Here is an 11910-nt window from a genome sequence, read left to right on the forward strand (position 1 = left end):
CACCTTGTCTCTGTCAACGGCCAGGGCCAGGAACTGCAGAGCTGCCACCATGTACAATAGTGTGCTGGGGGAGGACATTTGTCCCTGACCATGTGAGGTGATCCGATGTCCATCTGCACTTCAATAGCACTGATACGTGCCTTAGAAATACCCCAGATAGACAGCTCATGCCCTGAAGCCTGAGGATTTGATCATTCTTGGGACCATCATCCTACAGAATCAACCTCAGTTCACTTCCTCTAACTTCCGAAGCTATTCGCCTCAGTCGTTGTCATGGGATGTGTCCATCTGCCATTCTGGGAGCATCCTTGCAACTCTGGCTTCTTTGTGTGAGTTCTGTGCCCCATGCCCAGCACCTGTGCCCTGCGCGGCCTTCACTTACATGGGTGTAACTCCAACCCTGAGGGCCCCGTGTGTCTGTGGGTGGCCAAGGGTCCCTGTTGTGTGTGTGAGAGGGAAAGCCATTGGCTGGCAAGCCCAGAGCCTCTCCCCCGTCAACTATTTATGGAAGAGTCCTTGGCACGTATGGCGGTTCACATGACAGGTTGGGGGCTATTTTTGGCCTGTGAATGGAGCCGCTCTGAAGTCTGGCCCTCAATGTCCCCGTCAAGGGTACGGCACCATGTCGCGCTGGGAGGATTTCGCTGCACCACTCTGCACCTGGCTCCATCCCCAGCTTCCGTTGTTCCCCAGGTAGGATGCGTTCGCATGCTCTGCATGCCGGCTGTGTCTCGCTGCTCTCTGACCCCTGGCTCGCTTCCCCACCGCTTCAGGGGGAAAAGCTGTCCCCAGGAAATGGGCCAGGCAGCTGTGGCTTTGCAAACCTCTGCTTCTTGAATGCGTTTATGTGGCATTGTTGCAACCCGTCATGCCTCCAGGGAGGCGCAAGAGGCCAAATCCTCAGCGGGTGTAAATTGAAGTCAATGGAGCTGTTACACCAGCCAAGGATCTTGGTCAAGGAGGTACAGGCGACGTAGAAAGAAGGGATAAAATGTGTGGTGAAAGGCGTGTCATGAAAGAGCAGGTGCACTCCACAGAGGAGTCTGCACCTGAAAGGACATTAGATCCACTCAGATCCACTGAGCAGTGGGCCAGACAGCGTAAGAATCTGCAACACCCTAGAGGCACAGAAATTCGTCTGTGCCCCTCCGGCTTCTTGCAATTGCTCTATTCACTCCCCGGGGTGCCCCCTTATGCTAATGCAGATGAGATTAGAAAATCCCCAAATGGAGCTACATGGCAAGTAAGATCATTTGATCCTAACACAGAAGGTGCCTCTTCGGTCCGGTCTTTAGAATAGCTCACCGCAGAATGCACTAAGGCTCACATGCGTTAAAGCCGAGGATTGTCTCCACTATTTAACGGCTGCCTGGCTGCTGTAGGTATTAGATGTGTCTAGGGGGGTGATGCCCTCTGTCATGCTGATGTATGGGAGGAGGAGGAGGCCCCTGCCAGGCTGATGGAGAGGCCAAGATCTGTCCCAGCGTCCCATTGGTCTCAACCGCAAGAGAATGCGGATGGCAGCAGCACAGCAGAATAGTGAAGGAACCGGAGGGGAAAGGGTTAAGTGAAGATAAAAGGCTCGAGTGGCCTGGTGGCCTAGTCTCGGTGGGTACCTGGGCGCCCCTTCCCGGTGCCCTCGTCCTCACTGCCCCCCCCCCTTGCTTTGCCACTGCAGAGATGGAGAATTTCCAGTACAGCATCCAACTGAATGACAGGGACTGGGCGGAGTTTTACTCGGCTGCTGAAGAATGCAGCTTAATCCCGGCCGCCCTGGCCACGGCGGAGGAGCTGGGCGTCAGTGACATTGAGCAAGGGGACGGCGAGGCCGGCAGCCCCCGCACCGCCAGGCTGATCACAGTGAGGGCAGGCAGCACGCCAGCTCCTGGCCCGGGACCCTGCCCCCCACATGGGGTCCCCGGAGAGACCGCCCCACCCCGGCCCATCCCTGGGCACCTGTTCCTGGAGGAGGTTCTGTCAGGCCGCGAGGATGAAATGGATCTGGGCTCAGGCAGGAGGGTTCTGTGTGAGAGCGACACGCCCGGATCCCCCCAGCAGACTCCGCTGATGCCCAGCGCCCAGGACAGGCAGCTGCCTTGTTTCTCAGGGGCCGACTCTGCCGGACCAGCTAGCCAGGCCATGGAGAAGCCGCTCCAGGCCCAGGACAGCTCCCGCGATGAAGTGGGCCAGGCCGCAGAACGTGCAGTGGCCGCCCCGTTTGCTGTACAGGCAGGATGGGGTCTGGCTGTAGTACCCCACAGTCACCTGCCAGAAGGAGCTCCACAGGAGGGGGAATTATCAGGGGAGCATCTACAAGGCAGCCCAGAGAAGGCAGAGTCTGAAAGGCCAGTTCATGCAGCGGATGTGAGCTCCCCAGCGCTGGCTGCTTCATGGGGGATGGAGAGGCCAGCGGGGGAAAAGGCTAACTGGTCTCTCTGTTTAGAGCCTGGGCTGCCAGACCCAACCGGTGACATTTCCCAGAATCCATCTGCAGAGTCCCTGCAGCCAACGTGTTCCAGAATACCAGGGGAGAGCCGGCCTGCTGGGAAGAATCCAGGGGAGCGTTTGGGTCTTGGTCAAGCCTTGACTGCTCCGGGTTCCCCTGGGGACTCTCCAGATGTTGTGCAGCCCAGAGGGCCTGTGCACCAGGGAACACCCACAGCTGCGGTGACACCATCACACGCGGCCGTGGCACTGCAAAGCTCGACTCTAGCTATGGAGTTTTTAACCTCCTCTGCCCTATCGCGAGAGAGCAAAGGAGAGGGAATAGTGGCCAAACCAGCTCTTGGGGGGCTGGAGGGTGAGGATGAAGCTCAGCGAGGTGGTATCCTGACCTGTGGCATGCTGGGGGATGAGGGGCGAGGGTTGGCACTGGGGCGTCAGGCCGTCAGCGCTCCCAGGAGCAAGGCGGTGAAAGGCCCTGCAGTGCAGCCCTTCCCAGGGGAACTGAAGAAGACTAGTCATGCAAGGCCAAAGCAAGCAACTGGTTTAGGAATCCATGAGAACATGTCGTTGAATCAGAGCAGCAAACCCACTGCGTCACAGAGAGAGGAGTGCAGGAGCACCACTGGGAAGGCACTGCGTCATGGAAGCACGGTGGCAGTTGCAGGGGATGCTGAAGATGGAGCCCAGGGAAGGCAGAGATCTGGGCTCCTAGGAGGGATGTTTCCTCATCATTCAGCAGCTGAGGACTCTCAGGAGGGGGCCATACCTGCCCTGACCTGGCCGGAGATGTATGACTATTTTTTCTGTGACGCCCAAGAGCAGGGGGGGGAGATGAACAGCTTGGGTGGGGTGGCGAAAACGCCCATATCTCCCTGTGAGAAGGAGCAGGAGGTGCCTGAAATGTACGGGCCTGAGATGTATGAATATTTCTTTAACGAACCTGAAGAAAGTGGGGGAGGAGGCAGCAAAGACACCTTTGTGGAGCCAGACAAGATCAGCACCTTGGAGCAAACTTCCTCACCGTGCGAAAGCCGGGAGGACCTGGGCTCGACCATAGCTGGAGAGCCTGGCGGTGTTATCTCCATCCCCGAGGTTTACGAACATTTCTTTACGGACGGCGCAAGCGGCAGGAGGAGCTGGGGGCGGATCTTCCTGCGCATGCCGGCCTTGGAGGCAAGAAAAGCCATGGCAGCTTTGAAATCCTTCCTGCAAAAGCCAATGCACCTGGTCAGACGCAGCCCCTCCGACCGCGGGGTCCCGGTCCCACGAGGTTCCATAAAGAGGCTCTCCCTTCTCCAGCTGAGGCCTCCCGGGAGAATCCAGCTGAAGCCAGAGGATTTAGGGATGGCCCCTGCACTAGCAGGTAAATGTTTGATCCTGGCCCCGGCTGGTCCCTTCTCGCTGCCCCAGGGTTTAAAAACATGGCGCTCCCTTGTAGAAACAGGCTCACTGATTAAATAGGAAACAGAAGCCATGGTGTCCTCAGGGCTGTGCCCAGAACCACTGCTGGATTGCCCAGGCCCTGAACTACCCAGTGCCTCTGCCCCAAACCCCGTCTGCAGCCTCTACGCTGCTCTGGGGCTACAGCCCAGACCCAGTGCTGGGTTTTCTGTTTGCCTGTAGCTCCCAGCACGGCACTGAATTCCCTGATGCTACACTAGTTTCTCCAGAGCCCAGAACCAGCCCTCCACCCCCTGGCACCAACACACTGATGTTCCTGATGCTGCTGCCCAGAGATAGTGCCGTTGTCCCTGTTGTTCTTTGCTCTATGAATCATGCTAATGGCACGGTTCCATCCCCTTTGTTAGCCTGTGGTCCCATCGTCAAACATGCTGGAGGATACGCTTGCAACCCAAGAATCCCTTGGCATGGTTAAGGCATAGCTTGGTCATGCATAGTGAGACCCAAATCATGCACTAACCATGTTCCCTCACTGCTCAACAGCCTTGGACTTTGGCAGGGCTGTTTGGGAGCTGAACCCATGGGCATTACAAAACCAAACTGCTTTAGGATGTTGCCCCTTCTCCCACCATTAGCGTATTTCTCTGCTGAGCAGTAGCAGTTGTTAGCATCTTGCAAGTCAGCTTCCCAGGGAAGGAGAACTCAGTGACGTGGAATCTGGGGGTATGCTGTGTGTAACTTGCTTTATTAATGCACATCCACCAGTCCTGGAGCAGAGGTGGTCACAAACAGTATGCGGGCAATCCCTTCAGCCCAACACCAGTGCCCAGCTCCCTGGGGGCAATGATCCCTCCAGAACTGACTCTAGTCAGAGCCCAGAGCAGAAAGAAAGGCCAACTCTCCTGCCTCCCTGTACACAGAACTGTGTGCAACCCAAACTAACACCGCCACAAGCATTTCTTCCAAGACTAAAAACTTGCTCACACACTAAGAAAAAGGAGTTGGAAGGAAGACTATGTGTAAAGACTGGTGACAACTGATCTGTCCTTCTCCACAGTGGTCAGGGAAAGCAAGCTAGAACTCTGCTGGCAACAAGTGTGTTTAAACCCAACTGTGGACAGGGCCCACCAGAGTTCAGAATCCGCCTTTGCTGCGTGCCAATACACAAAGGTGAACTGGGGAAGCTTGAAGCTGGATTTCTGTTTGAGGGGTCAATGGCCAGGAACGCTGTCTGTACCAAGCTAGCGCGATGGTTGCTGAGCCGGTGTGCCTGGGCTGTGACAGGCACAATGCTGGCAGGAGAGAAAGGCAAACTGGGACCTTCCGTGCAGAAACAGACAAGGAGAACATTAGAACCAGGGCTAATTTAATAAGCACCCGCTGGAGCCTCTAAAGGTTACTCAGGCATTGCTTATGACTGTGAGTAGGTGCGAGAGGTTTTGGAGAGCGGCTGGGAATAGAAGGAGAGGAAATGTGACCCATTAGGACAGCCACCGTCTTTATTTAAAAGTTTATACTGGGCTTAAAGCCATGGTGCCTCCCAGTTAATATTAAAAACAAACAAATAAGGCCTGAGCCCTCCCAATGGGTGACTCAGCAAAGCGCTGCCTCTTTATCTGCCCCGAGAAAAGACCCTTTGCCTTGGTGGTAACTAATTAATAAAACTGGCTTTAATTAAAAACCTGATCAAACAAGCAAACAAAGCAACCCTCTTGCAACATGCCTCGAAGGTTGCTAGCATAGAGACACCAACAGACTGGAAGATCCCAAGCGGTGTCTGCCATACGCCCTGGAGAGCAGCCCACAGTCTCCGAATGGCCATGATGGAGTGCAGGGGGCGTGGAGGCTTCTCATAGAACTAATAACCAGGCTTAGTCCTCTTCCACGTTGCTTTTCATCCATGGATCTCAAAGCACTTTACAAGGGTGGGCACTTCTCATGAACCCCACTGTACAGGTGGAGAAACCACCGCTCTGTGGGTCACACAGCACAGCCAGGTCTCCCCTGACTCCCCACGCCAGTGGCTCTGCTGGACCACCCGCTTCCCAAAGCTTGCCTGGTGGTTAGGGTACTAGCCTGCAACGCAGGAGACCTGGGTTCAGTCCCCTGCTCTGCCACAGACTTCTTGTGTGGCCTTGGGCAAGTCACTTAAGGTATGTCTACACTGCATTGTCAACCCAGGGCCTTGGGACCCAGACTCAGTGTTTCTAAGTCCACACTGCACTACACAGACCTTCTGACTCAGGTGTGTACCCTGAGCTGTGTCCACCCTGCAACACGACAGGCCTGAGTCACAGCAGGCTCCGCCCCCTGCCCCCAAAAGCAGCATCCTGGGAACTGGGTGCTGAGCGCTCCCGGAACCAAGTCAGACTGATTTGTGTGTGGAGAGAAGGGGGCCTTGGGTTCCCACTGGAGTCAAAGCCTGGGCTTAGTGTGTGGTGTAGACATACCCTTAGTCTCCCTGTGCCTCAGTTCTCCGGCTGTAAAATGGGTATAATGACACTTCCTAACCTCAGAGGGGTGTTGTGAGGATAAATCCATTAAAGACTGTGAGACGCTCATATCCCATGATAAATGGGGCTAGATAACTTAGCTAGATAGACCTGCTAGGTTCCCAGTTAGCACAGGGACACGTCCCTTCGCTACACAAATTAAAAGCTACTTTCAAACTCTTAAGCTCCTGCATGGCCACAAAGTCTGAAAACCGGGTGAACTGTTTAAAACTGGGTAGAGTGAAAAGATTATGGGGAAGTGGCTTCTAGAAATGGACCCATGTTCTCCAAAAATTAGAAGAAGGGGCTCGTGGCCGACTCCGTAGGGAGAGGAACGCTGTACAACATTGCAAAAAGATCCTTTCTCTTCTCTTTTTGAAAAACTTAGCAGGGGATTGGTGAAAAAAGCCAATGAATGTAAGGCTTAAGTACACCAGAAAGACTTCCGACTGAAATGACCAATGTAACAGGGGTATTATTAGTACCGCTTGACCCTTAGCTTCAGGTTGTTCTTCCTGCAGAAAGGCCCCACCCTCCCCTAGCTCTCACGCAGGAGGACATGTGCCTGGTCTTCGTTGCCTTTGCATCCTGGGCCGTGAAGACGTCAGATCTGCAGGCTCCGGACGCGTGGAAGACTGGTAGGTAGGATGACCCCGTGGGAGAGGAGAAGCGCTTTACATAAAGGGGAGGGGGAGATACATGGGGGATTTGCGGGGGGTGGGGAGGATTTAGCTTTAGATAATGTTGGAAGGTTACATCCTCCCGCTAGGCAGATCGTACAGGTTGGAGCCGAATCTCTCCCTACTGTAGAAGGGCCTTTTCCTGCTTTCTGAAATGTTCTGTCCGTCACCGGCTGTTTCTAGGGTTCTCTCTCACCCAGGAAGGGCGAGATTCCTATCTCTCACTGCTTTTACTCCAGCATAGCTGCTGCTGGCTTTAATTATAGTTTGAAGCAGTAGGAGAATTCCTTTAGTTCTGATTAATCCTGTCCTGTATCCGGACAGTGGCAATATCACCACATCCTATCATGTCTTATCGCTTAACCTGGTCAGTGTTCCCTAAGGCGTCAAAACATGCATGGGGCAACATGTGCCTCCAGTGCTAGCCTAGGCATGCCGAGCTCCCCGTGAAATGCTGGTGTTGGAAAGGACGGACGGTGCCGTGATCTGCCGGCACAGAGAGGTGGAACTGGACACCAGCACCCAAAGGGTTAATTAGTTGGGAACATTGCCGCCAGGTGGTTAGAGCAGAGGGTGAGAAATCAGGAGTCCGGGGGCTCCATGCCAACCTCCGCCACTAACTCACTAGGGTTGAAATTCACCCCTGTGCAGTGGGGCTAACACCTTTGTCCATTGGGTGAGTCACCGCTCTGTTCTGTTCCTCAGTTTCCCCATCAAGGGGGTTTGTGAGGCTAAATTCATTCATTTTTTGCAACGTGCTCTGCAATCCGGAGATGAAAAGTGCCACTGTTGTGCAGAGAAATTGTTCATTAGCTGTGACAAGGAGAGACACCAGCATGAACGACCCAAGGTTGCTCTGCAGCAAAAAGGCAATCATATGCAGAGACTTATGTTGTGAAACTCTGCTCCAGAAAACTGTTTTGCTCAGACTAGCCCTGAAACTAGGGCTTTGGAATAATCCTAGATTCATTCTTGAAATGTGTTGGGGTCTTTTCCAGTGTTACTGGCAAACGTCGGCACCCTCTCTGCCATCCGGTACTTCAGACGGCAGGCCATCGAAGGACGACACGGAACCTAGACACTCCCGCGTGGCCCAGCCAGAGACACGTCCCGTGGGCCCGCGAGGAAGAGTCCGAGGGACGACACTCACTGCACCTTGCCCTTTGGCAATAAAATGACTGTTTGCCAATGGGTCCAGTGGAGACCTGGTTCTGGAATCCAGGCTGTAGAGTCCTGGCAAGGTGCAGGGTGCGAGGAAGCAATGAAATCTGACATGTAACCTGTTTGTTATAGGCATTATATGCATTTTGTTGCACGGGGTAGAGTTAGGCCCAGTGCATGCTGGTTCAATTCTGCTCTCTGCCTCTGACTTGGTCAACATAGCGACGGCGATCGGGGGATGAAACATCCACACGCCTGACCGACGTAGCTATGCCGACCTAGTCCCAGTGTAGCAACAGCTCAACAGAAGAATGCTTCAGTCAACATAGCTGCCATCATTCGGGGAGGTGGAGTTCTGTCAGTGTAGGCTGTGTCTACACTACAGAGTTATGCTGATGTAGGTAGGCTGGTATACGAGGGGGCTGGAACCATTTGTATAGTGGGGGTGCCGAGAGCCATTGAACCAAATTGTAAACCCTGGATATAATGGAAATCACTTCAAGCCAGGGGGTGCTGCAGTACCCCACAACACACACACACACACACAATTTCCTAGTTCTATCACCTATGCAGGTATAGTCCCTGTAGTGTAGAGATTTTCTCTCACTCCTTTAAGTTCAGCGGTTTCACTTTGCTACGCTATCTCCTATGGATAGTTAGGTAGCCGCATGCATTGGTGTGTGTTCCAAGGGAAATTGTATCCATTTGTCCCCTTCAGCTGGAAGGTGCTGGTTGCTGGCACAGGAGACTTTTGAGAGTGGGCAGCCGCAAGGCAAAAGAAACCAGGGCAACTCCTCAGTCTTCTGGTGTCCAGTGGTCCCGGCTAGCAATGGGGAGGCTTTCTGGAAGGAAGGGAGAGGGTTTGGGGAACAATCGACTCATTGGCAGCTTTCAGGTTGGCTGCTTCGCCCCAGCCGATCTGTGGAGCAGCAGTGAAATTGGGAATGTTTCCAGGTGACCTTAGACGGTGGCTTGTTTAGCAGAGTTCAGACCTTCGTGGCTTGGCTCATGTCAAGGGAGTTCATCCTCTCGGAGGTCAGTGTGTGCATGCCAGTGGTGCATTTCAATGAGACTACAGTAGGATTTGTGGAGCCAGTTCCCTGCTTTGCTGTGCCAGAGACCGCCGGTTCAGTGCACTGGGGTGGGGAGAACCACGCAGGTATGATGCACGCTGCTCCGACGGGGGAGGTACCATTTGGCATCATTCAATAAACGACTCCTCTGACCGGCTATGCAGTAGCACTGAGGGGTCCTGCAAGGGGGCTGGTTTAACCCTTCTGGCCTGGATGGAGTGAGGGCTTCAAGGTCAGAGTATATACAGGGGCTGGGGTTGGAGAGATTACAAATGAGGAGAGATCTAAAAGGCTCTGATGGGGGATGCAGAGGCTGGAGAAAGGGGAAATACCGAATGACTATGGAAGAGATGGTATTCAGATGCTAGGACCACAGGTACTAAGCCCCTCAGTGGTGATCAGGCCCCAGGGTCCAGAGACAACAGTGGGGACTTCTGCTTTATGGCATCACAGCTGGGGGGAGGGGGTTGAAATTTGTGGGGGAGGGGCATAGAAAGGGGCTTTGGCGAAGATGTGACCATGTGAGAGGACAGGCTGGTTGGTAGGTATGAGACCAGGCTAAGGTTGCCAATTTTGGTTGGACATATTCCTGGAGGTTTCATCACATGACATAATCTTTTAATTAAAGATGAATCTTTAATTCCTGGAGACTCCAGGACAATCCTGGAGAGTTGGCAACCCTAGACCTCGCTGGAATATTGGCCCGACAAACAGGGATCTAGCTATTGCCCTCTTTGCTGCTAGAGGAGCCATAGGCACGTGTGAAAAGTGTCCTCGGAAAGTAGGCTGGGGGCAGGGGTGGGCGCATTGAACATCCAGGGGAGGAGGAGAGAGGACAAAGGTGCCTGAGATCCGGGACTGAAAGGGGTGAAGTTCAAGAGTCGTGTGTTAAGGGTTAGTCACCCTATAACATCTCTGCAAATGTGCCACAAGGGACCTTCTGTGATAATCTCAGAGCGCCCTCCTGTGCCCCAGAGGGGTACTGTGGCTAATGTTGAGCTACTAAATTGTCCCTGAGATTTAGTCTTTGATTCTGTTTTAGCCTTCTTCTTTTATTGGTGTTAGGAGTTATCCACAATGTAACCACCATCATCTTGGTCCCTCTAAAGGGCTGAACGCAGAACATGTACCACTCCAGGCCTGCACTGCTACACGTTGAGCTAAAGTCCTGTCTCTCCCAGGTGGGCGATGTCGCCAACTCATCTCAGTGGTTCGGGCACATACATAACACACCCTGAACAGTGGATTGCATTAGAAAACCCAGTCCTCTTCTCAACAATGAGTTCACCAGATAGGGCCAGTAGGAAAAAGTCTTGGGCTTGGTAGCCTTTGCTTACTTCACCACGCAGTCAGTCTTCCATCTTACCCCCATCCTTTACCCATTTTCTGCCTACTAGGCTGCAAATTATCGGCGGCATAGGACAAACAGGCACCGTGGGAGGTTCTGCCAGACAGCTCTGCCAGAGCACTGCGACCCCAGCGTGCCGTTCCCTCTGTTTTTCGGGGATGGCCTATGCAATCTAATCAATTTTTGTTCATCTCTGATTTCTATAATTCCAGCCATCAAAGCACATAGACCTCAGTCACTGCATCTCAGTATCTCGTCGCACCATCCCAGCCCTACCTTCTACATAGGTGCTGGAACGAGGGGGGCAGGGGTGCTACTGCACCCCCTGGCTTGAAGCGGTTTCCATTATATACAGGATTTACAGTTTGGTTCAATCGCTCTCCACACCCCCACTGTACAAATTGTTCCAGCCCCCCTGACCTTCTAGCCAGAGACCCTTTCAAATATCAGATGGTGTCAAACGGCAAGGACATGTGGTCAAAAGCCAATGAGGGACGTAGGCTGAGGCCAGCTAGCACGCTCATCACTGTTGTTCTGCAGCCTTTGGGGGCTTGATAACTGCAGGTCATCAGCACACTGTCCAACCAGTCCCCCACCCACGAACTCCTGACCACCCCTTCCCTCCGTGGGAAATAACGGAGCCATGAAATCCTCATAAGCCTTACTTGTCTTCGGCGCTGGTTCCTGAATCTGTTTTACGAACTAAGAGCTGTTTAGATAGTCCCTTGTATTACATAGTGTCATGGTGTTTTAATGTTACTTATGGGGGGGATTTGCGGCGCTGTCTTTAAAATCATGCCCTATTAAATATAAGAGAGTGAGCTCAATAGCAGTAAAAGGAGACAGTGGTGGATACACACTGTATATAAATGGAGTATATTAGTTGTATATATGAAATAAATCTCAGATAATTTTTGGCTGAATACTGTGTTGGAAGCTTCCAATACTTTTTCTATTTCATTTAATTCTGGAGTCTCTCTATTAATACGTCCCTGCAACATTTCCGCCCGGTTCACACACACCACCATTGAATGGGTATGTGCCTAATAAACAATCAACCAGTCATACAGCGGCCTAGCACAACCATTTCAAGGCATTGCCACAGTACAGAGGTGCTGAAGGGAACTGGCCATTGAGGGCTAGACTAGATGACTTAATGACAATGTTTTTTTTTCAATCACTTCTCCCGGCACAGCTTGGAGAACACGCGCTACTGGGGCTTGATCAAGAGAGGCGCTTCTTTAACCTCCAACTCCTACTGCCATCGGGGCCCGGAAGAGGGGTTCTCTGCCCAGGCCTGCTTGGGTGTA

The 11910-nt window shown here is 53.0% G+C and overlaps 1 protein-coding gene across 3 annotated transcripts; it reads left to right on the forward strand.

Annotated features, from left to right (window-relative positions):
- The first annotated feature begins 534 nt into the window (after positions 1 to 534).
- On the forward strand, positions 535 to 11520 carry PERM1 (PPARGC1 and ESRR induced regulator, muscle 1). 3 transcript variants are annotated; one of them, XR_006175080.2, is made up of 5 exons: positions 535 to 693; positions 1679 to 3808; positions 4904 to 5016; positions 6860 to 6976; positions 8017 to 8157. XR_006175080.2 is itself a non-coding variant. In XM_042852873.2 (4 exons), exons 2-4 carry the CDS (start codon positions 1681 to 1683, stop codon positions 8189 to 8191), a joined length of 2436 nt encoding a protein of 811 aa, XP_042708807.2. In that variant the 5' UTR covers positions 536 to 693; positions 1679 to 1680; the 3' UTR covers positions 8192 to 11520. The 3 variants fall into 3 exon arrangements, 2 of the variants coding, with proteins under 2 accessions (XP_042708807.2, XP_042708808.2); XM_042852873.2 differs by lacking the exon at positions 4904 to 5016 and having other exon boundaries at positions 536 to 693; positions 6844 to 6976; positions 8017 to 11520; XM_042852874.2 differs by lacking the exon at positions 4904 to 5016 and having other exon boundaries at positions 536 to 693; positions 8017 to 11520.
- Positions 11521 to 11910: the final 390 nt, after the last annotated feature.

This window comes from Chrysemys picta, chromosome 21, assembly GCF_011386835.1.
Source record: "Chrysemys picta bellii isolate R12L10 chromosome 21, ASM1138683v2, whole genome shotgun sequence".
In the NCBI taxonomy this organism is placed as follows: domain Eukaryota; kingdom Metazoa; phylum Chordata; order Testudines; family Emydidae; genus Chrysemys; species Chrysemys picta.